This window comes from Spodoptera frugiperda, chromosome 7, assembly GCF_023101765.2.
Source record: "Spodoptera frugiperda isolate SF20-4 chromosome 7, AGI-APGP_CSIRO_Sfru_2.0, whole genome shotgun sequence".
Lineage (NCBI taxonomy): Eukaryota > Metazoa > Arthropoda > Insecta > Lepidoptera > Noctuidae > Spodoptera > Spodoptera frugiperda.
In genome coordinates, this window is record NC_064218.1 from 11,352,872 (window position 1) to 11,378,679 (window position 25,808).

The 25,808-nt window shown below is 35.6% G+C and overlaps 2 protein-coding genes across 4 annotated transcripts in view; one reads left to right on the forward strand and one right to left on the reverse strand.

Annotated features, from left to right (window-relative positions):
- LOC118265753 (zwei Ig domain protein zig-8) overlaps nt 1-25,808 on the forward strand; it is a 215,959-nt gene that overhangs the window by 50,676 nt on the left and 139,475 nt on the right. For 2 of the 3 annotated variants that reach the window (XM_050695126.1, XM_050695128.1), the window contains one exon: nt 18,816-18,848. The exons of the other annotated variant lie outside the window; for it this stretch is intronic. The gene's annotated coding sequence lies outside the window, so the exon portion shown is untranslated. The remainder of the gene's footprint in view (nt 1-18,815; nt 18,849-25,808) is intronic. 3 annotated transcript variants of the gene reach the window in all.
- LOC118265751 (ecdysone oxidase-like) lies at nt 23,130-25,606 on the reverse strand. Its single transcript, XM_035578869.2, has 3 exons — nt 25,349-25,606; nt 24,786-24,919; nt 23,130-24,658 (listed from the first exon to the last, which is right to left on the reverse strand). Exons 1-3 carry the CDS (start codon nt 25,458-25,460, stop codon nt 23,162-23,164), a joined length of 1,743 nt encoding a protein of 580 aa, XP_035434762.2. The 5' UTR covers nt 25,461-25,606; the 3' UTR covers nt 23,130-23,161.

Sequence of the window (25,808 nt, forward strand, 5' to 3'; positions counted from 1 at the left end):
ATCACAACTAATATTATAAATGTGAAAGTTTTTTTGTTTCAATATTTGGATTTTGTTCGTCAATCACGCTGACTATTGAACGGATTTTGAAAAAGTACGGACAACGTTTGGGCATTAATCACCACATTTGCTCAAACGATTTCAAACATATAACAGGGAATTATAAGCCCAGGTTTCCTCACGAGGTTTTCCTTCATCTCATTTGTCAGTGCGTGTCTAAATAATCTTAGCAAACGCTTGTGATATTTTTTATTTTTTTATTTTTCATTTAAACTACTGCGTAATTGGTGTGTTTGTTCTTTGCCATTGGAAGGTTTCGAACCCACATGAGACGTCTTATACCTCCAGGCCACCACGACATAATAAAAAGCAACTGAATTAAACTAAGGTTTACTGTTTATTGTCCATTCATTACATAATTTTGATCCAAGCTATAAACTATCTTTAGCTCAGTGACTCAGTCCTCAATCGATGTACAACATCGGCTATATATCAAGTTATACGTACCAGTATAAACTGGCCGGTAAATGTTCGGAAAGATCATACAAAGCGAGACCATGATAAATTTGTTGTGTATAACTTAATGTGTTCGGGTTTTATGATGCCTAGATGTCATGACATTTTGTTTGTGACTCATTAAATTCTTTATTGGTCTGTATCGTATGTATATGAAAACGATGATAATTTTTTACTTCCCCATCAGATAATATGAGTTTTTCTATTAAGGAAGATAGATTGAAAATCGTTGTTCGTGGTGGCTCGGAGGTTTAGGACTTCGACTACTAGTCGAGTTCCTCGTCAAAACGTTACGTGAGTAAGCCGATAACATAATAATTAATTTCTGATACGTTACGCGTGTTGATTAATGCTTAAAGACTTTTATAAGAAACAAAAGGCCTAGTTACTCTGTTACCTTTTGCTAACAAAACAGCGTGAATTTCCCAGAAGAGTTAGCCTGACGTGCATTACGGAAGCTACGTTAAAAATTCATAACAGAAGTGAGCTCGTTATTACATATAACTTAATATTATGAGTTTTTGTTCCCTGAAGGGAGAATCAGATATGTACCTAAAGTTATTACTCTGCTCTTTGGCCTCCTTGGTCGAGTGGTCGCAAGTGCGACTGCCGGACAGGGGGTTTCGGGTTCGATTCCCGGGTCGGGCAAAGTATTACTGGGTTTTTTTCGGTTATTCGAAAATTTCTCAGTAGTAGCACGGAGTCTGGAATTGTGCCCAGTATATGGCAATAGGCTCACCCACAGTGGGTGTACATTGTATAGCGGCATTACATGTCCTAATGAGCACCTCTACCTACCCCTTCGGTGATGAAAGGCATGACGTTGCGTTGCTAGTTATTACTCTTTTCAGTGATCAAAATCGGAGGTGTGTGTGCAATGAAATAGTGATTTTATGGCTACTTTTCCACCAGAGATGTGCTATGCTACGTTGCTGTGGATGCGTTTGGCTTCCACCAATCATATTCATTGGTACACATAGCTTAGCACTGACGGAAACGGACTCAGTTAAGCTATGTTTTTTTTATAATATGGAAAGATGCGTGATATGAATGTGTGGTATGGATGTATCGCATACTCGAGCTGCGCATCTTCCTTCCACAGCTTAGTATCGGTGGAAACGGTCACATAATTTCACAACTTAGCTATTACATCTTCATAGCATAGCTACATAGCACATTTCTGGTAGTGTGCACCTCTGCTTACTCCTCCAGAGACGAAAAATTGTGACGTATACGATTTATAGTTTAACTAATATGGACATCATGTTTTCTTGACTGGACCATGTATACATACATACAGTAACTTAGTATATCCCAAGCAATATTCCCACGCGTTTGCAAATTCCGTAGCAAATAATAATCGTCTAATGGAAAATTCTTCTAGCCTTAGACGCCATTTTTATGTTTTACTTGTATATTTACAAGCTTTAATAATAGTATTATGACATGAAGATTTTGTAGCTAAGTAATATCCGCTGTTTTGTGCTCAATAATGTAATGTTTGTTTAGTAAACTAAAATGGAACGTTCTACAAGATCTTTACGGAGTTTATTATAAGTATCAGAATTTTTCTTTAATATGTTTTAGACTAAATGCTGTTGTCCTAAATTGGGCTTAAATGTGATAGAGTACGTTATTTACTGGGGATCAACACGTGGACCAGTTCTAACCTTCTTATTACCGTTAAGATCAAACATTATAACTTAAATTTTTCTAGTACGTGTGTATATAATTATTACTCGTTTTAACCCGCGGCTTTGCTCGCGTTTAAAAGATCACGGCATAACTTCTATTTGCAGGCCAAATTTCAGCCAGATCCGTCCAGTGGTTTGGGCTGTGCGTTGATAGATCACTATGTCAGTCAGTCAATCGCCATTGAGTTGTATATATTTCGATATATTTTCTGGTAGTAGTACGATAAATAGTATGCTTTTGTATCTGATATTAACCTAAAAAATAATCTGAACTAAAAAAATCTGTTGCTCACATTAATAGTATTATTTCTGTCAAAAATTCCAACAATACTTTAAAAAATAAAATTCATAACACAATAATTGTAAAATCAGCTAGTTAAAATATATTGTTCCAACAAAAAACATAAAAAATAAATTCTTGTGTATAATAAAAAAAGAGTTGTTAATTTTTTATTGTAAAATATAATAAATTAATATCTGTATTTAAATTCCTGTTGAAATCGAAGCCATGTTTGTGTCCGCCATTTTGTTTTCAATGGGACGTGTAATGGCGGGTTTTTGTTTCGACTCGCTTTGTACTGTCATTTTAATGGATTGGAATTGATACTGAGTAAATTATTATCATAGTATATCTCATGTTACGAACGATTTACTTTATCATTCATCATAAGTGTGGGAGAGCCATGCTTCGGAACGAATGGGCCGGCTCGACCAGAGTGATACCACGGTCTAACAGAAAACGACGTGGAAAAACGCTTGCGTTGTGTTTCGTTGCGTGAGTGGGGTTACCGGAGGACGAACTAATATATATTTTAAACGCACCGCACGATACACTAGTAAATCCTATGGGGCAAAGATTTTGAAAAATAATATTAAAAATGCCAAGTACGGTTTCCCGAAATTCCCAAATCTTTAAAAACATATGCATGCACATTTCCCTATCCATTTTCGCGCTACTCTATTTAGTAGACCCTGCAAAGCCATGTACTAAAAAAGAGCTCTAAAAAAACTATAAAACACCAAATCGCCGAAGCCACGTTAGTTTACTGCCAACAAAATAAATACGTTTAAATTAAAACCCTGACATCACTTAAAGCTTCTAACGGGACCACGTAACAACTGACCTTTAGCCAACTTTATGTAACTGTGTTAATGGTTACAGACATAAACGCTTCGCTCTTTGTTCAAGCATGGGTTTATATCCTGTAGAACTGTTTTTTTTATGTTATAAGCCGGTAAACGAGCAGATGGATCACCTGATGGTATGCAATCGCCCATGGACACCCGAAACACTAGAGGCGTTACAAGTGCGTTGTTGGCTTTAGGGTTGATAGGGAATCGGGGATTGGGAAAACTGGGAAAGGGGGGTAATTGGGCCTTTGGTAACCTTACTCAGACTATGCAAACGTTGTTTCACGTCGGTTTTCTGTGAGGCCGGTATCATTCCGGTCGACCGAAAGGTAAAAAGCGTAACTACTGACGATGAAATCACAATAATTGTTGCAGTTGTAAAAGTTTATAGGCATTAGGCCATTTTGACATCAAATAATAGTCCAGGCTATCTATGCTTTCAGATCTGTATCTAGACACTATAGGCATAGCAGACCCTGTTAATAGACTATAGCGTTTACAACTTAATTCTAGAACATAAATGTTAAGTGTTAGCTCATAAACTCGCCACTATTGTTACCCTTAAAAGTATATTGTACTCTCTAATAAAAAGTGGAAAAAATCCTACCTTTCTCTTCGCTAAACAACAGACGCGTCAATGTTATGCAAATTATTAAAAACTAGCTTAGAAAAAATTCAAATTTCATCCAGTTTACTTCCGCCATTTTTACGTGATTGTGAAAAAAATATCACACACAAATTGCAATCAATTTTCTTTACCGTCTCCATTATTTTAAGTTAATAATATCCTAATAACTCTCTCCTAAATCTGAAATATAGTATGCTGCAAACAGCACCAAAGCTAAACATGAGATAATCGTGCACAAACACATACATACAGATTAAACTGAGAACCTTCTTTTTAAAGTCGATAAAAAATTATAAATACCAAAATCCCTGATTGTTAACTCAGTCATGCCTAATGCATCTGTTACTACGATCTTAAATACTTGCAGAAACTTCGTACTTGCTTCATGGTTCTAACTACTGGTTAAAGTTTCAGACGTTAACTTGCTCGCTTTAACCCCAAAATCTCGCTAACTAGAACTTCCTTTATTGTAAGAAGGGAACTTTATTCGATTTCCTCTTTGTTTTCTTAAAGAACTGATGCAGCGTGGGCATTCGTTGTGTGGGAGTCCATGTTGAATTTAGGGTTCGTATTTCTTTATTTAATTACGAACTTTTATACATAATGTACATATATATGCCAGTTCCATTGTACTATTCTATAACTTAATATACACACAGTAAGGACTTAAAACGTATTAATAGTTGTCTTAAATTTAGACTAACTAGAAGAAAAACGAGGGTGTTATTGGTGCAAAAACATATTTTCCAAGATAAACTTTGCAATGACCGATGTTGGTTCTGCTAATATACTCATATTAAGAAAAAAAGCCTTGGTTTTATATGTTTAGATGAAATGTTTGCACCAATGCCTCCCTCGTTTCTTTATAATTTGTGCTTTCAGATATAATGTGTTGCACATCATCCACCATACCATCCACTCTACCCAATATATTTGAACCATCTATCAACAGTAACTGCTCAGTTTCAATATTTCAGATATTCACAAAACATTTTGGATGACCAAAACAGATTTTTATCACGAAAATCGGTTAATGTAGTAGCTCGTTCCCTATTACACGGGGCTAACATAACTGGCAAAATATACATGCGCCTCGGGGGAATCCGGGCGCGATCTTGATTTATTTTTATTGGATGGCAAACAAGTAAACTCACCTGAGGGTCAGTGGTCGCTGCCGATCTAATCTATACGCAAAAACGTGAAAATGTAACTATTGTTTTCCCTTGAGGGTTGTCTTTTGGACATGGTATAATGTCTTTTGTTATAACAGTCTTGCATAGCTTAACTTTCGAAAGTCTGCCATACCTAAGTCAGGTGTGTACCAAAAACTAGTACATATTCTCATTTATAATATTACTATGTTTACAAAAATAGATTATTTGAAGAAATAGTTATTGATGCATATAATACACACATGGTGGACTTAATGACGAAGACATTTTCTTTCAGTTTACCAATTAGTTTTATATACAGCCTTTTTATTTTTAAACCAACGTCCTAAGTTCTCGTGTTTACAAAACACAAGACCAACTACTCAACAAGACAGAATAATTCTTCGACAAACAAAAACAACAAATGAGGGGAAACAAAAACATATCAAATTCTGAGCCCAAATCCGTACTAAGCCTTTCAAAGTGATCCCTGGAAAATAGAAGATGAAAGCCTTTATTACAAGTGACATAATGGCAGGAATACATATTCATAACTCGTCAAACATTCAGTCTAGCACCCTTGTCACATAGCACAAAGGTTTGCGAAATATCAAATTCTCGGATACACTAAAATTATTCGGGATGAAATATTTTCCTTAGATACGCTTATGAATATAATGTGACGTTTAGGTTTAGAGTTTTGGTGTGTTACCTGGACCTAGCTCATATGTCGGCGTATGCCGGCGTATGACCTAGAGCCGGTTATGATTCTGTAACACATTGAATTTTATGGAAGTATCCGTACAGGAGTTAAAAATTACCAAAATAATTTAAAAAAGAGAACCGCCTTCAAAAGTTAAACTGCGAACCTCCATTTGTTTAGGTGGGGTAATATACTTACCTCAAACCTCCTAAGTCTGAAAAATATTATAATTAAAATTATGCTGAAAAGCTTATCAAATCGGTTTAGCTAAACGTGACATAATCGCGCACAAACATACATACAGGTGAAACTGAGAACCTTTTTGGTCGTGGTCGGTTAAAAAATTGTGACATGAATCAAAGACGACACAGTGCGAAAAAAATTGCGTGAATTTTATTTTGCTGCGCGGACAGGCTCTTAATACATGCAATATACTTAGAAGATAAATCAAAATTACAAGATCATAAACCATCTACGAAAAACCAACTCACATCAAAAAATTTAAAATTCGAAAATCCAAAGAATCTTTTTTATTCATCCCCAGAGATAAACCTTAACACCGAAATCTAGATAAATTCACTGAAATAAGATTTTTTATTGTCATTCCCTGATTTTTTTCTTTTTTCATTTCAACTAGTGTGGAGTCGACACTAAGTCTAAACCAGATTTGTCTGAATGTCGATGTCATTTTACGCTTTGGTGAGTGACACCCTCCTTCTGGAGGGGTGAGAAGACATTCTTCGTTAAATCCGTTGTCAGACTCTCTGATTACCGTGACGACTGTTTCTGACAACCGATTTCTTTGTTTGTCTTCCCTGTTTATTATAACCCCACTGCGTCAGTCGGAGTTATGTTTATATTATTTGCAGTATTTTCGGGGGTTAATTTTGTTTAGTGGTTTGTAAATTGTGGTTTTCTGTCAATTGGACTAAGTATAGAAAGATTTATAGAATTAGATAATTGATGACTAATGACTATACGGTTGGTGCGGTGAGTAGGTAACAGTCTGCCACGCAACTTGTAGCAGGTTCCCGCCCGGATTGACATTTTGTGTGATCCACAAATTGTTGTTTCGAGTCTGGGTATAATGTGTAAGTGAAATTGTATGTTTGTAAAAGCAACCACAACATAGAAGAAAATCCTAGTGTAGAGCAACTTAATAAAAATATTTTTTGATTTTGAAACGTCAAAATGCACCGTCTCCTACTCCTTCTAGGAAAACGTGATAAATAATATTAGATGTCAATAACTCTAATACAATGCTGTCAAATAAAAATAATTCTTTTTCACATTTTTTTTTAATAATATGAGAACATCACTGTTTTAAAATTCATTCACAATAATATAACCCGTCATATTCGACATGAGCAGGATCCCTCTCAGCCCCACATTTACATCACACAGATAAAAATAAAATCAACTTAGCATTCTCAGATAGAACAATCAGTGATTTGGAAAATCTGAAGGATCGATCATCCGTGAATGCTTCAGATGGTGTTTTGCTTGTTTTATGGAGATTCATTGGTTGTCAGTGTGTGATGTCATGTTGCTATTTATTCGTTCTACCTTATAGTATAATATTTTGAAGTAATTGCTCATTAATGACATCAAGTTATGTCAGTAAAGTAGATAGTAGATAGTAGAGGACTAAGGGGGGACCTTCAATTTGTTTGGTTCTATAATAGACGTCTCTCAGATAATGATGATAATGCCAGTAGATTACATCACTTTAAATGGGCAAATTGAAGTAGAGAATAATGATAAATCCTTTTTATTAAACATTGTATTATGATATCTTTATTTATTTTCTTTTAAATCGTTGCCGCACACTAGGATTTTCTCCAGTCTCATGGGTGCGATTCATATCAACACACATCAACAGCCTATAAATCGCGCACGAAGAAGGTTTGAACATTAATCACCACGCTTGCTCAATGCGGGTTGGCATACGGGGTGCGTTTACAAACACACAATTTCGCATACACATGATACACAGACCCGAGGCAACAATTTGTGGATCATACAAAGAATTGCTCCGTGCAGAAATCTAACTCGCTACTCGTTGCATAGCAGCCAGTTGCCCAGTCACCGCATCAACGGTGCAGTCAAAATATTAAACGTAATACTAATAATGTACAAGTATTCCTCCAGGAATACACGAAGTTATGTATGGTATAAAATATTCAAAAACATTATACGTACCGATCGTAACATCCAACATTTAACCGGTCCGTTGAAATCGCAAATGTTTCGATACATCGGGGGCATAAAATACGGGATTACGAACATCACTCTTTCGAATCGATTTCCCAGGCAGCTGCGTTCAGAATACGTACATTTACGGACCTTAACCGAATCTTTTCAATCCACCACGTTCAGGGTTACGCCAAAAAGCATAACCCAATGCATAAATCCTGTGTGGGATAGGAAATAAGAGATGAAATATATTTTGTTTTTTGAAAAATCGCTCACAATAAAGGTATCTGTATGTCCAATGAGGATGGACCCACGACAAATGGTTGAGGGATCCAGGCCGTTTGTCATTTGGAAAAAAACGTCGCGGCCTTATGCGAGATGTCGGGAGGGTGGCCATATTTAAAACAAACGCGGGACAGTCTTCAAGATGATTTATTTTGTTGTTTTTTTTTTGTTCGGTGGTCGGTTTTATTAATGGGGCTTTTAGGGGTTTGGTTACAATTTTCGGATTCCGCGATAACGGGAGTATTTGAATTTTAAAAATGTGCTAATATTTTGACCGAAATTGGAGCTTTATTTTTGTGTATAGAACAAATAAGCGTTTCAGGTAAGAGTAAAACGTACAAATGAATTAAAATGTAAAGCTTAACATAATCACAAGTAACACAAAGAAGTTACAGTTTTCAATTAACTATGTAAATACTAACTCACGGTTCAACTGAGATTAGTGAAATCAACCCTGTTTGTTCTAATTTCAGCTCCAGGCGTAGGCAGGCACGTGTTTGGTATTAAAACTTACTGTAATAAATAGAGCTGAGAGTGTATTACTACTTTGATGTTGTTTTTCCTAATTTAGACTTAAGTGCTCTGGCTGAAAGCTTAAAATGGCAAATTTAATATCCTGGTAACTAAATAGGAACCTTTTTTAAGGTAACCTAAGATAGCCATGAAAGAAGGCAACGTTCTGCGCCGTTGAAGCAAAACAATCTAATTATTTTTCTAGTAAACATTACAAATTCAATTAGATACTTACTGGAAAGAAATTACTAAACAATATTTTGGTAGCCTTTTCATTAAATTTAGACATGAAAATATGATTTTATTATAACTTTCGTGAGACACACTAAATTAATTATCAATCAATCAATCGCGAAAAAAATTGCCGCGTCGTGTGTCGCGGAATGCTACTCATAAAATATGAGGTTCTAGTATGGCTTCAAACTCGAGTTCCTTGTCAAACAGTTACGTAAGTAAGCCATGATAACATAATAATTAATGAAAATATGAGTTACAAAAATAGCACAGAAAAATAATACCACACACTTTCATCACCTTCTAACCTAAAATTCCAGGTTGTCATACCTTAGGTATTACGCCTACTGAATATATTAAAGCCTAAACAAGGACACTAATACCTAGCGCAATATATTAGATGGCCACTGTAATAACGCTCAGTAATGTCTGGTCACAGCCTCATCACGTCTTAATTGCCAATGGACTGACGGTCTAACGCTCTTTACTATTTATTAAACTTTATATAGAAACAAGAAACTGTGTTATGTTGTGTTTCTATTATGGCTATAGGTAGTTTTAATAATTATATGAAATTGACGTTGTAGTTCTTGGATGGATCAAAGTTAGATCATCTGTTTTTTTTAAATGGGGAAAATCCAATGCCTTCTCTCGCCAGGGTGGGCAAGAGGGAGTGTCAGACTCTTACTGACTAAAAACAACCCTGTTACTTCTGCTTGTCGAGCCAGAACCCCGGTAAACCTGCTAGGTAGTCTGCAGCTCCGGATCGGGCATTAGCCCTACTGGGCTGATTATCTGGTTTAACGTAAGTTTTGGATTTTGTTAGCAGTTTTAGTCGACGACGATTTTCAAAATATTTTTTTGTTTTGTACATGTTTGATAACTTTTAAGCCCGCTTATTTTCTTTCCACCGCCTTTTGAGTTGAATGCCTTTAACATAGATATGAGTAAAAACACGTACATGTACATTGCTTATTCACAAATTTTTAGGGTCAGTTTTCAGGATAGATATTTTAAAAATTTTATACCTAAACGAATAGAATGTAGAATAAAGAACAACAAAATGTCACCCACAGAGATTTTCGTAGAAAAACATACACTGTTGTGTCATTTAAATACAAGTCCTAAATTTAAAATGTCCAAATAAAAAGTGTCCGGTTTTACCCAGATGAAAAACGATGGTCGCCCTACAAAAAATAGTGTAGGCTTGATTCGTCTTTTAGGGATATATTAGAGCATTATTTTTTACGAAAAAAGGTCCAGAGAAAATGTGTTTTTTTAGTCGGCGACGATCCCTTTTTTGGTTTTCAAAATGGTTTTTGTTATGTTTTGTTTTGTACAAGTTTGATAACTCTTAAGCCCGCTTATTTTCCTTCCCGTTGCCTTTTGGGTCGAATGCCTTTAACATGGATATAAGTAAAACCTAAAAGTTGATTTTTTTTGCCGTATTTTTAGAAAAGGGTTCTTGATTATTACACAAAAGGCCAGTGGTGTTTAAGCTGTATTAAGTTTTTCAATAGTAACAATATGAGTAGGTTTAACTGGATTACCTGAACCAATCTAACTGAATTAGTTACACCTACAATTCATCAATTACGATACCAGTACTAAAATATAGGACAGTAAGGCTATGACTATACTGCTAAGTATATTATTAATTTAATTGCCAATTCGATATAAGATTTCATTGCCAGTTAGAAACAGTTAGCTTCAGCCCGCGGCTTCGCTGGCGCTATCGTAGGGTGACAAGTAGCCTATGTATTATTTCAAACCACAATCTACCCCTGTTCCAAATATCATCCCGATCTATTCAACCGTTTTGACGTGATTGACACGTGACAAACATACACACAATCTCACAAAGTTTCGCATTATAAACGCAGTTTGTTAAAACGGCTGAAGGGATCGGGATGAAATTTCAAACAACGTTAGATTATGATCTGAAATGAGACATCGAATACTTTTTATCCCACAGAAACGCGAGCGAAGCCGCTGGCAGAAGCTAGTATTCACATAGTATATAGTAAGATGAAAGATAAATATTTATGGGACCGTACATAAAGTAAGTTAACCCTAGCTAACAAAATAACCCTTCTTTCACCACATTTACCGCTGAACTAGTTAAAAACTAACACACATAATTAATTTAGTTAGGAAAAACATTGCTTTATACAATTCGCCGGTCCGTTAAATTGTACATAATTTTGTGTTAAATTTTAACAAAGAACTGGGTATTGTTGTGATATTTTGTAGTAAACAATATCATATTATTTGCATTTATTTCATGTGTATAAATTGTATATGAAATAAGTTGTTTGTTTGTGTTTTTGAAGTGTGTTTCTGTAAATGATATAGCTTGTTTTTATACATAAAGTATATGTAGCTATTGTGAATACGTTTATAATAAATACGTACAAAAACTCGCGCCTGTCTCCCATGGGGATAGGCAGAGACTATGGAACGCCAACTGCTCCTTCGGTTCATCAACAGTCATCAGTATTTTAATAATATAATTGTTTATCAACACTATGCAGAAATTATTTACGGTTATGTATAGTCAGATATATCAAGGGTTCAGTTGATCAATGTTACCTACATTGTATTACTTGATTCTGTTTTCTCTTTCTTCTTTTCGTTTTAAAGGAACTTAGTAAGTCCAGACTTGTTAGGTTACCTTATCAGTTTGGTTTTAGCGGGAGATTTTAGTAAAAAATACGTATTTTGCTTCTTTTTTATATTTGATGGGTCGACGTTTAGCCGCTATCACGCCTGGTGTTAAGTCATGATTCATGATGCGGCCTACAGTGGAGCACGTCTGCTCATGAGCAACCTATTCACTCAAGCCTTTAAGACACCCAGATTATGCCTATCAGGAAACACAGACTCTGGCAAAGCAAATATTATAACCTAAAAGAAAAGCAAAAAATAAAGCACGAACATTACAAAAAAAATCTTATAATAATGCTAACGTCCCCTAAAAAATTAAACAAAGTTACAGAATTTGATAAAATATAAACATAACAGGGCCATTATCGATGCCATAATCCGATGTAAATGTGCCATGAAAATCCCCATTGTCTCGAACCTTGTAACCCACAAAACACATCCGTTTACATTTAACTTTTGTTGACCAAAAGCGAAAACAATTCGGAGCGTTCCGTTTAAAAAACACATTATTAATTTTTTTGTTTTGTTTATTTGAATTTTTTAGATGTGTTTTTTTAAAAATGAACTCGTTGGTTGAATGGTTGCTGAAATGAATGTTGATTGCCTCGTTGACCGAGTTGGTTGCGAATGCCGGGTCTCGGGTTCGATTCCCAGGTCGGGCAGTGTTGCTGGGCTTTTTTCGGTTATTCGAAAAATTTTCAGTAGTAGCACGGAGTCTGGAAATGTGTCTGATATATGACAATAGGCTCACCACCAATTACATGGGATTTATAATGGTTAAAAGCAGGTGTACATTGTGTAGCGACATTACGTGCCATAATATGCACCTCTGCCTTCCCCTACGGGGATAAAAGGACTGACAATAGTATCAATAAATTAATAACATATCAAATGAAAGCTAGGAAGAGGAAAACTAAATCAGATATTGTTTCTACGAATCAATTGTAACAATTAGAATTTATATTAGCTTTTGAAATGACTTTCCGTACTAATTGAAACGTAATAGAAGGTCCGATTACACTCGTGTAGTTTATATTTTACTTGCTTTTGATGTAATTTATATTCTATTGTATCGAAGATTAGTTTGAATATCATTTGATTTGAAATTGGTTTGCTTGTTGATTCTGAGATTAGGAAATTGATAATAGAGCTGATGATTACAAATCGAACCACAAGTTTAGAATTTTATATTTAGATTTATGTAGAAAAAGAAACGTAATTTTAATTTATTATGTCCTGCATTAAAAATTGATTTTAAAAACCTTATTTTCAAGATAACTTTCTGCACTCATTGAAGTATGAAGAAGACAAGGTTATATACTAACTTCAGTTTTTTTTTATTTTACCATATTTTTTTAAAGTCTTGAATATATACCGCATTTTTTGCGCTTAGATTATTTATAATAGGAACCTTCTAACAAAATAAACCCAACAAAAAAATAATTAGCGAAATCGGTTCAGCTGTTCCAGAGATTAGAGTTTTTTTATTCGGGAAAATCATCCAATTACTTTTCTCGCCTTGGGTGAAGCTAGAGGAAGTGTCAGGCTCTTACTGACTAAATACTACCCCGTTCCTACTCCTGCTTTTCGAACCGGAGCCCCAGTAACCCGCTAGGCAGTTGTGATCAGCAACACATTCCACGATTCTTTTTTAAATTATAGTTTAAATTAATTAATATAATTACATCGTTATGAAAGCTGCTTACATGTGATGGTGTTAATCACAATACTTTATAATTATTTGTAAATCATTAATATTTTGAGGATTTCAGTTTTAACCAATTTCATCATTTAATTGGTTTAATTTGAATTGTTGCATTCGAGATTGTAATGTTATTATTTTTAATTAATTGTCTATCTGCCACTGTTATGATGGAAATAATGTTATATGCAGTTGTCCGGTATTGTGACAATTTTATATTAATTGATAATTTATTGTAGGTGATTGACCCTTATTGAGCAAGCGTGGTGATTAATGCTCAAACCTTCTCCGTGTGAAAAGAGGTCTTTGGTCAGCAGTGGCCACTTATAAGCTGTTGATATGATGTGTACGTTATTAATAAAGACATAAAAAGTGTATATTACTAATATCTTTAACTTATTTCTCATTATAGTAAATGGAGACTAGAGCAAGTAAAAAACATACTATTTTTTAATCAGATTCTTAAAACTGAAGTTTATAATTGTAACATATAGCAATACACTTAAACAAAACCAGATAATATGTCCCTATAACAAATACCTATACAAAACCCGGTATTACTACTAAACATTAAACAGATACCGTACCGAAACAATAAACTCACAATACTACAGCAATGCAAATCTTACGCCCGACAATGCACTCCCTCGCTCCTCGGATGCGGTTTATCATATTAAATGACATCGTAATGTTGGTACGTTTGTACTCTATTTCATGAATGCACACTCAGAACTGTAGAATGCTTTAGTAAAGTAGAATGTGAAATATAAAGTGGTCGGGAATTGGGTAAGAAAAAGTTTTCGGTGATTAGTTTTCGTACAAAGTTTTTAAATATAATAATTAGCCTACTATTATTGTATTTTTGTGGATACGGTAAAACGGGGTGAATAGGTACAGCAGTAATCTTTGTAATAAGCAGAGAAATAATGCGCTGAAATTATATTTCTTGTATTGCTGTGCCAGGTGACATTGTTACCTCTTTGAGGAGTGGCTAGAGAGGCGTCACGGCGTCCTCACCTACCGCCTGACGCAGGTGCTTACCGGACACGGAAGTTTCGGTAGGTTCCTGTTTCGGATTCGGCGGGAGGAAACGCCCGGGTGTCGGCATTGCGTGGATCACCCGGAGGACACGGTGGAGCATACAGTAGCGGTGTGCCTTGCATGGGCTGAGCACCGCCGTGTCCTTAGGGATGTGATCGGCGACGGTGACCTCTCGCGTCCGGCTTTGGTTCAGGCCATGATGCGGAGCGAGAGGGAATGGGACGCCGTCTCCTCCTTCTGCGAAGCAGTCATGCTAGCTAAGGAGGAGGCGGAGCGCGTGAGGGAACGATCCTCCTCACGCCCCAGCCGCCGCAGAAGACACTCCGGGCGTCGGGGATCGCGTGACGATCTCCGGCCACCGTAAGTGTGGGTCTGCGGACGGCGAGCAAGGGTAGCTCGCCGCCCGACCAGAACCAGACCCGTGCGTACGGCGCGTCGCGTTCCGCGCGCGCCTCAAAGAGCCAGACCACCACAGATGGGGCCCAGTAGGGCTGATGCCTGATCCGGAGCTGCGGACAACGTAAAAGGTTACCGGGGCTCCGGCTCAAAGCAGGAGAAGGAACGGGGTGGTTTTTAGTCAGTAAGAGTCTGACACTCCCTCCCGCCTCACCCCAGGCGGGAGAAGTCATTGGATGATTTTCCCCCCTAAAAAAAAAAAAAAAAAAGGTGACATTGTTAATTGTTTTTTAGTATTTGAACTGTTTTACTGTTAGTGGAATTCTTATGATGACTTCGTTACTCGAGTCATCACTAGTGTGCCAGCTGAGCGAGGTATACGTATAAGGCAAAATAGGCTTTAATTTGGAATATTGTGTCCGAAATTAGATTTTAGGTCCATCTCCTATAACGTGGTGCTCTTGATGAAAATTGGATTCACATCTGCCTACGTAACGTTATGTCGTAATCAGTAGATCTAGAACTCATCGGGAGAAGCCTATGATCAGCATTGGATGTCTTTTGGTAGAATGATGATTAATTATTATGTTAGCTTATTCACGTAACAGCTTGAAGAGAAACTCGACTAGTTTCAAGCTATGCTAGAGGCTCAAAGTCAAAGCATTTATTTCAATTAATCCTAAATTAGGCAATTTTTAAACGTCAAAAATTGTCCTTTAGTCTGTCTGTCAGTGAAGCTAGGCGCTCATTCATGAGCAGCATTTCGCTACACACGATGTGGCATTTGATGCCGTTATTTGTATGTAGTTATTTAGTTATCTCACGAAAGTTATAGAATAATGGCTTTTATAGTTATGAAGAAAATTTTTGTATAAAAACCACCAAACTAAGTTTAGAACATAGCAATTTATCGACCATACAATGTTACTTAGCAGCGAGCTCCTCTCTCATCGTTTCGTTTCCACATCAAAGCATTATGTTAATGCTATCCGTTTGAAACAACGACGCCCCAGTACAGAGGTATTGAACGAAATATTATGATAATTTTCAAAAGATGGGCGATCGTTTTTATGAACATTTTTTTCATACAACCGTGTATAAATATGTTTTATGCTGCTATTATTGTCTGTAAGGTCAAAATGTTATAACCTTTTGTTTTGTTTGATTTAAAAGGGTATCCTTCCATTAAAATGTATATGTTACTTGCCAAAAAGCGAGCCTATTGTCAAACTGTATGCACTATACAAGACTTTGTATCATTGCCAACTGGGTACCAATCAAAGAGCTTCTTAAAAAGACAAAAGATATCTAGATTATATTTCTGGAATTGTTAAAAATAATCATTGTAAGCACAATTGTAATTGCTCTCGTATTATCAAACCTTTTATCCCTAATGAGGTAGACAAAGGTGCACATTCAGGTACGTAATGCCAGTACAATATACACCCACTTTTCACCATTTGTGTTGTAAGTCTTATGTAATAGGGGATAAGTCTATGGCAATATACTGGGCATAATACCAAACTCCGGGCTATTACTGAGAAATTTTCGAGAATGCCCAGTAATACTTTACTCGACACGGGAATCGAACCCGAGACCACTCGACTAACGAGGCAATTGTAATTGCTTACGCTTTTATTTCATTAAGAACTCCATCTCAATTACATACTCACTCTAAAAGGTCATTCTATTTACAAAGCAAGGAGCTACCATATAAAATCCATACAGACCCCAAGCTATTAGCTGATACACAGGATCATAAGAGTAAACAGCATAAAGATGTATATCGCTTTATCTTCAGCGGTCGTTAAGACCGTCTCGGGACCCATAAAGTCGTAAAGACCAGCCAAGTGGAAAGGGATAATGGTCTCATAAGTAATGGACATACAGTACATCACTGTTGCACTCAAATGTACATAAGATATAAGATATTCTTGGTGTGGTGAACATGGTAGCTAGGAATAGGAGATAATATCGGTCTTGTTTTTGCTTAATATGAGGTGTATTGTTAATTGTAGGCGAGTAGCCGTTGCGCTGTTTGGTTCGGTTCGATATTTCAGTAAAAATTGTACTGGTTTGGCTAAATTTTAAAAAAATTTTAGACACTACAATGGGTTGGTCACTGTATGGAAATAAGACAAGATTCAAAGTTAGCAAAATATTATCTAAAACTGTTGACCTAAGTTTGAAAAATACTATACTGAATACCGCATCAACCTCTGTTCAACTAAAGCGCGAGATAATCGCGAACATATGTACATACATACAGGTCAAATTGGAACCTCCTTTTTTTTAAGTCGGTTAAAAAATGTGTGTGTGAGAGTGTGCTAATCATAATTCGCATAGAGAGAAGGAGAAAGTCTATCAGTTTCGTCTTAAATATGTGAATTTAATGTTACATTCTCATTTCTTGTTATGTTTAAAAATATTTTAATTCCTTAAGACATTTGAGTCTATTCGGTCTAACCGTAAATATCGAAAGGTTGGTTTTAATCTGATAAGGTACCCGCAAAACCTTGTCTAAATAATCCTATAAAATACTATTTCAAAGAGACAATTTCACAAATAGAACTGTAATCAAAATTTGCGCATCTATTTCGAGTAATCTAAATTTATGATCATCTGTTGTGACGCGTAGGGCGTAGGTAGTCTAAGTCTTTATCGTTCTGAACTATGTTTATTAATAGGTCCTTTATTATAAATCGTAATTTAGTTTCCAAGAATAATACAATGTACATAGGATAATGATTTCATAGAAATATGTATGCTTAGGCAATAGATATTGATTTCGTTCATATTAAAACAATGGACTAGACTTTTGTCTTGAAACTAGTAGATTAGTAGTTTCAGTTATATGTTTTCTGTCTGTCGCTTAGTCAATATAATAAAAGTTACATTGTATATCTATACTAATATTATAAAGCTGAAGAGTTTGTTTGTTTGAACGCGCTAATCTCAGGAACTACTGGTCCGATTTGAATAATTCTTTTTGTGTTGAATAGTGCATTTATCGAGGAAGGCTATAGGCTATAAAACATCACGCTATCACCAATAGGAGCCAAGCAGAGCGGGTGAAACCGCGCGGAAGTAGCTAGTCAAACCATAACCATAACCATATGACTGCATGTTTGGCGCGGTAGCTGCCATGCAACGTGTAGAGGATTCGATTCCTGCACGGAACAACTTTTTGTGTGATCCACAAATTCTGAGCCTAGGTGTCTTGTGTATATGAAATTGTATATTTGTAAAAGCACTCACGATACAGGAGATGAACCTAGTAGGGAGCAATGCTTTATAAAAAACAATAGTGACTGATGATAGTAAAATTATTTTGTAAAAAAAATACGATTAGGTGAACAGGTAGATGTCATAAATTCTTGTGCTAAACTTGAAACCTCAGATTCGATAATTGATTCAGGCGGCTTAGGATCTAAAATTATACCCGTCATTCCGTCAATGTGAAATAAACATCAAAATGGCAATACACCTACTCCCAACAAACACCAGGTGTTATAATATTAAGCATGTTTATTAGTTATCCCCTTCAATTACTCAAATGTATTAAACCGAATTTAACACATTAACCCCGTATACATAATCTTGTAATCCTTAATTACTTATTTATATCAAAACTACCGGAACTGAATCCGCATAATTGAGATATTAAATGAGCTTTAAACCCACTCGACATGTTATGTTATTCAATTCTGAGTTAGGGATTACATCGATAAATTATATTATTTCATGTGGTTTTGTCTACATTTGAGACTTGTACCAGTTATGAGTATTAAGTTAGGTTATTGAGGTCCGTTTGTGGATGGGTGAGATTTTCTTTAACTTCAAGAAGTTTGGTGGAATAAGTAAGAATGAACGAAAATAAAGAAATAGCATTTATTCGACAGTAAACACGCAATACAAAGATTCTATTGAAACTTATTATTCTGGTTTCTTTTTTCAGGTATATACTGGCTGATGAACCGTCATGATTTAGGTAAGTTATTCATTGTTTATTTTAAAGATAATTATATGCTTTTTTGATGGGAGAAAATCATACAATACCAGAAAGTGCCAGACTCTTACTGACTAAAAACCAACCTGTTTCTACTCATACATTTCGATCCGGAGCCCCAGAGCCCCCAAAATAAAAATAATGATTTACTCAACGCAAAGAACGAATTTAATATCTTACTCCGTAGTCACAATCATAGTACTTTCACATACTTCTTAAATAAACTCCAATTCATTCGTATAACAAAAACGTATCGCTCGTCCGAATGTTATGTAAGGAATCTGTTTGGGTAAACAAGGGCGCAACTAGTGATGTATGGGCCAACGTCTCTCAGATTGCGGCCTGGACAAAGATTGATCCATAGGATTCCAGCCTACCCATTTTATTTTACCACTAGTGAGTATTGTTATTTCAACATGAGTGTGATGATTGAAATGGTGTCAAGGTCGATTTGTGGATCAGCCAAAGTGTATTTGAGGTTTTTTCGAAAGTTTATCAGTTATAGCACGAAATGTAGATTTGTTTGTATCTGGTATATGAGTATAGGAACGATTTTCATTATGTGGGAATCATGATATATTTGGATAAAAGTTGGCGTTGCCATAAAACAATTTTAGGTGTATGAAAGTAGAGTAACACATTAAATTATCATCATCAAAGCTCTACAATAATTAAAATGATTTACCGGTATGTTACATTGCGAGTAGAACAGTTGCTTTTTTGAGAGGGAAAAATCATCCAATGAGTTTTCCCGCATTGGGCGAGGCGAGAGGGACTATCAGACTCTTACTAAATAAAGACCACCTCGTTCCTACTTTGCTTTTCGAGCTGGAGCGCCAATAGCCTGCTAGGTAGTCTGCAGTTACTAGTTAAACAGTTGCTGGGCGGTCTTTGCGCAATTAGGCAGGTATCATTGATCCTTATTTATTTTTAGTTATATAACTAAAATAATATGTTATTTGTAATCCTAAAAATAGCCATGAAATATTATATCAAATCATATAATGGAAAAAATACTGTTAATCTCCCACAAAAGATGTTTTTCCTCCAATACCATTTATCATTCATCATCTTAACCTAGAAAGTTATATTACCACAAATTGTATTCTGTGTAAATGATAGTAGAGACTATTATCCTCTAACAGCTTTTAGTATTTATAATCTAAGAGAAATTTTATAGATACTTGTAAGATATAATAGTCTGCCATTTGTGTGATATTAGGATCATTTGTTTGCAGAAAACTTTTCTTTTTTAATTTTTTTTTGGGTATTTTTCTTTTTAATCTTTTTAGTATAATGTTACTCGTGTACCTTTTGTTAAGCTATTACATTAGAGGTCTGGTTTCTATCGTCTTTATGTGAACTGAAAGTGGAAACACCTTTGTTTCTTCCTTTAAGGTAATTATGCTAAGTGATAATGGAACGTGGTTTGTAATAAGCAGAAAAATATGGCGTTGAAATTATATTGCTTGTATTTTTTTGCCAGGTGAGATTGTTAATTGTTTATGTAATTGGCTCGACCGGAGTAATACCACGGCCTCACAGAAACCGGCGTGAAACAACGTTTGCGTTGGATTTCGGTGTGTGAGTAAGGTTACCGGAGGCCCAATTACCCCCCTTCCCAATCTCTGATTTCCCAACAACCCTTAAATTCCTATCCCCCCAAAAGACCGGCCACGTACTTGTAACGCTCTATTGCTTTGGGTGTCCATGCCAACCGATGCGGTGCCCTTGTGTCACCTAGCGCCCTAAGCAAGTGTTTAGGGCGCCAAGTTACATAGTGGAACAAACTAGACAAGTCCCTAGGGTTTTTTAAGGGGGAAATCATCCATTGCCTTCTTCCTCTTTAGGCTATGTGATAGGAAGTGTCAGACTCTTATTGACTTAAAATTAAGGCGTTCCTACTGCTACTCGTCGAGCCAGAGCCCCGGTAATCTGCTAAGTAAGCAAACAGCTCTACTGGAGCCCTAGCCTCAGGGACATTACAGCTCTGTCCCTATGCAAACAAATAAATTTTAATCAAAGATCAAATTGCTTTGCAATTCCCACCCTCGTTGTTTTTCCGTTTTCTTCACAATCAATCTCGTTCAATCTTTAACACAATTTAGAAGTGAATTTTAATATCTTATTCCACGCCCCTTAATTAAATGTGCTCCCCTTAACGTTTATTTTAATTTGCTAAAACAAGTTTGTTAGGATTTTATACATTGAATTAAATTAAATGGATCTTTGGTGATGGGATTCTGAAGTGGAAATTGGGTTAAGAGTACTTATTACATCAGTTTCAAAGTAATGTCGTGATGGCTATTGTTATTGCTGGTAGCTTGGGAGTAATTGTAAAATGTAATCTTTTGTGGGTCTGTTTATGAAAAATCATATTATATACTTAATCTTGGTCTTTGGTCGACTGCCTCGTTGGTCGAGTGGTCGCAAGAGGGACTGCTGGGCTAGGGTTTGATTCCCGGCTCGGGCAAAGCAGTACTGGGCTTTTTTTTGGTCTTTCGAAAGTTTCTCAGTAGTAACAAAGAGCGTGGAATTGTTCCCAGTATATGACAATAGACTCACTCTTATAATACAAACGGCGAAAAGTGGGTGTACATTGTACAGTGACATTACGTGTCGTAATGTGCACCTCTGCCTTCTCTTTCGGGAATAAAAAGGTGTGATCATACATTTCTTCAGTTATTGACAGGCCGTGACAGTCTACTCTAATTTCCTCTAGTTAGCTATTAGTATCTAATTTAGACGTACAAAACTTTCAAAATAACCAGCACCTATATATTTATTTCAAATCCACAAGAACTCAACATCAAGTTAGCTGTGTTAAAGTATTTCAAATAAAACTTCACAAATGCCAAACGAATTTCACAAACTATAAATATCAAAACTCAGATTCTCAGGGAACGAGTAACTATTTCCTTATAGTTTCTAGGCTAGAGGCGGTCACTACTTCCACGAGAATGCACAAGTTATGTTTCGTTCAAACGGTATCAATAAAAGTATCGGTACCGCCGGGAATATCTCGACTTGCGAGGAAAAGAAAATAACTTATAAATAAAACAAACGTACCAACTAAATCAGAAATGTATCAGCATTATACGAACAAAAAGGATGGCTCGATTCTTATTTCTGAAGATCACAATTATATGTATAGGGGCGTAAATCCATGCTTTGTTTTTCCCGTGCCAAAGTAATTATAAGATGGCCCGTTAATAATTGCTCGAAGCTTTTACACGAGCAAGCATCTCTCATTTCTAATAATATCAAATTTGCGGTTGTCAAGGAAAAATTTATCGACTAAGAGTCTAAAAGTCTTTGAGAAAAATGATATCTGATACCCCCGAATCACCATAAATGATGACTTGTTTATGATTTCTTCAGAGATTTGTGTCTTTGTGTTATAATTTTGCGAAAGTTTCGCTTCTTTTGTTCTTAAATGAAGTGCCATCTTCAATATTTGGTGGTTCGGTAATAAATTATGAAGGCTCAGCTTTGGAATTTTAATGTTCGTTCAAGATGAGACAATGGTCCGTATTTTAATAACGTTTTCGAGACGTTATTCAAATTTAATTTGAATAAAGAACTATAATAATAAAAACGTTACTGCTTTCTGTTATCTTTTGGCAATTTATTTGTGACGTGGAATTAATTAGGCATACTGCCGACGACGCGATGTCGAGACAATTATCAATCGTTTTATTTTTGCTTCAACATTTTCTTGTTACTAGTAGAACAATGATACAATAATTTGCTCTTATATGTTCTCTGTTATAGATTCATATAAGGTTTTTATTTTTAAAGATAACCATCGCTTGCAACCTGTATTCAATTATATCCCCTCACACAAACTGAATTTTGCAGATGTCGATGACATAAAACAAAAAACTAAATTAACATAAATAACACGAATACTTCGGAAAAAATAAAAGTAGGACCAATGGTAATTTTTAAATTATCGATAACGAACTCGTTCAACAAGACATGCGTGCTATTGAAATGGAAATTTTACATTGTATTTGATAGCAGACAATTTATTGTGAAAAACATAAAAGATTATTTAATGGCATTCATTTATTTGTATCAAATTAAGCTCTATGATACTCGTAACAAGGTCCTAATTAGGTTCGTACTCAAATTTAAATAAAGTGTCTTCAAGACTCGAATGAATATTTTGCTTATGGTACCCAATTGTTGGTCCGCATCATCGCTTACGACTAGGTGAGTTAATGGCCAAACGTCGATCGATCAAATAAAAAAAGAAACTATATGACAAACAGTATTTATTTAATACATTGTTATTTCAAGTCATAATCTTCAATAATCATATCAGCAGCTTTATAAGCTATCATCATTACAGACGCCTGGGTGAAATCTCTGATATTGTTCGGCATAGCACTGGCGTCACAAACACGTAATTTCTTGACACCATTTACTCGAAGCTTTGAATCTAAAACAGTGCCCATAGCACAAGTACCAACAAAGTAATGTGCTGTATCTGAAGTTTCAACAGCATGACACTTCCAATATTCCATAGTACCTCTCTCTAGACCATCACAAGCCTTCAACTTAGGATCGACAAATTCACCATCAACCGCCTTGAAGTATGTAGTATTCACTATACGATTAAAGTCAGCCAAATAAGTTGCATGTTTCTCTATATCTATCGGATTCGAATAATAACCTGGGATGATCAAAGGATAGTCTTGAGGGTCTGCACTGTTCAGGAGAATCTCTCCTCGCGATAAAGGGTTCAAGTAAGTAATGAATGTCAAGAATATTTCTTTGCCATCAGCGCCTTCGTTAAATGAATCGCAAAATGTGTCGTCGAAACTAAAGAAGAATGCGCATATGGCTAAGAATGTTAAACTGTCTCCAAAGTGTGCGTTAATTGTTTGATAGTCTGGGTAGCATTGGGTTTTGTTTAAAGCAGGATAGCCAACAAATACTACATACGGATATTTATTAGGATCGCCGAGACTGTGTGCATGAGAACTTTTTGTCATCTTGTAAACCAACATACTGTTGACGTGGTCTTGGAAGTTTTTACCTACAGGCAAATCAGATATCACTGTGATATTCTTAGCTTCCAATTCTTCTTTCGGTCCGATACCCGAAAGCATCAGTAGATGCGGTGACTTGATATTACCAGCTGTAACTATAACCTCTTTTTTTGCTCGAACGGTAATTATTTCATTGTTTTCCGTCAATATTTCTACGCCAACCGCAGTTTTATTATCATCGAAAACAATTTTGGTAGCTAACGTGTTTATAAGCAAGTGTAACTTTTTGTTATGCTTGAGAGGTCTTAAGTACTTTTGAGCAGTCGTTTGTCGTAATTCATCACCGATACTAAACATGACATTAGTGAATCCAGTGGGATGATCCGGATTTATATCTAAGTGATACTTATAACCCATTTCTTCAAGAGCATCGAAATAAGGACGATTCCTTTTGTAATACTCTTTTGTAATTTCAATTCTTCCTTTGGTTCCGTAATAATTCTTTACTTTAAGGATTCTTTCATCGATGAGTTTCTCAATCTTTTGGAATGATCTTAAGACAGACTTGTAGGACCAATTTGGATCATTCGTTATGTCTGCCCAGTTATTGAAATCGTGTGGATATCCTCGCCCATAGCATCCGAAGCCTAAGGAACTGGAACCACCCAACATTTTTCCTTGTGACATGTGTATGACATTGCCTCTGTGATATTTTTCAGATATACCATCTTTAGTTGATGTGAAGTTCCAATCATACTTACTGTCTTTTAGATAAGGAAATAAGCCTGCCATCTGCAATATTAAAACAATTATGAATATTTAGTTAAGTACAGATATTAACGAAATTCTTAGTGACATCGTCTTTTTCGTTTAAGTAGCTATTCTATTGTTTAAAAGCAAAATGTATGGACATGCTTACATCTGACTCTAAAGGCGGGTATGTTCCAGCTTCTATGAGCAATACACTGGCCCGCCCTGTCTCCACAAGTCTACTAGCAAGTAGACACCCTGCAGTTCCACCGCCTACTACTATAAAGTCAAACGTTGATCCATCTAAAAAAAAAAAAACATTATTTTTTATATTCACTGTAATTACTTTTCAGTCTGACGTTAGTTACATGTCTGATTGGTGACTGAGTAATTGAGTATAAAGAGTTGCATTTATTTCTAGATCAATTTAAGCAATATTGAGATTATTAATTTTAATGAAATGTATCATCAAATCCAATCTATAATACGAAAATGAATCGCTTAATGTGTTGCGAAGCGTAAATCTCAGAAACAGCTGAACCAACTTATTAAAAAAGATAAGCAGAAAAAAATCTTACACTAGTATTATGCTGGTATTACAATAATTTTAAGATTAAGTATTAAGGCCACAGGCAGAAAATGAATACACACGGCCCACATTTGCCGCTATTTTATAGAAATAACTTATCTTTGAAATCCTTAATTAAAATAAAAGATAGAGTACCTACTTACCTTTAACGCACGCTTGCTTCGGCCACTCGTATGCAGTAAGATTGAGTAGAGAAAGCAGTCGGAAAACGTTCTCGACTTGTGTTATATAAGAAACGACGCTAGACGAATTCATATTTGAAACTAACTCCAGAGAAACAAAACGATTTGAATACAATAACAATATTAAGTTGCGTTTGTCATTTGATTACTCAAATAATTATAAACTTGTCATCATTTAATCTTTACTTCAAAAACAATTCTAAGACATTTCTAAAAGGTAGTCAAAACAAGACTGCTGATTACCTACCTACTCCTTTTATATAAGGCTCATGTATGCATTTTTTTTTAAAGAATTGACATTTTGTTTCTTCTGTAACGATAACGAATTAGAATTAAATTGGGCTAATGGAATTTTCAATGATACACGAGTCTTTTTTTAATTAAATTTTAAACTATGACGTTAGTGAAATAGTTTCATGTC

Bases quoted from the DNA above. Each gene is read 5' to 3' on its own strand.
- LOC118265751 (XM_035578869.2), bottom strand. From the start codon at position 25,460: ATGAATTCGTCTAGCGTCGTTTCTTATATAACACAAGTCGAGAACGTT. The intron at 24,920-25,348 runs GTAAGTAGGTAC...TTTTTTTTTTAG, and splicing joins GAAGCAAGCGTGCGTTAAAG to ATGGATCAACGTTTGACTTT. The intron at 24,659-24,785 runs GTAAGCATGTCC...TTAATATTGCAG, and splicing joins ACCCGCCTTTAGAGTCAGAT to ATGGCAGGCTTATTTCCTTA.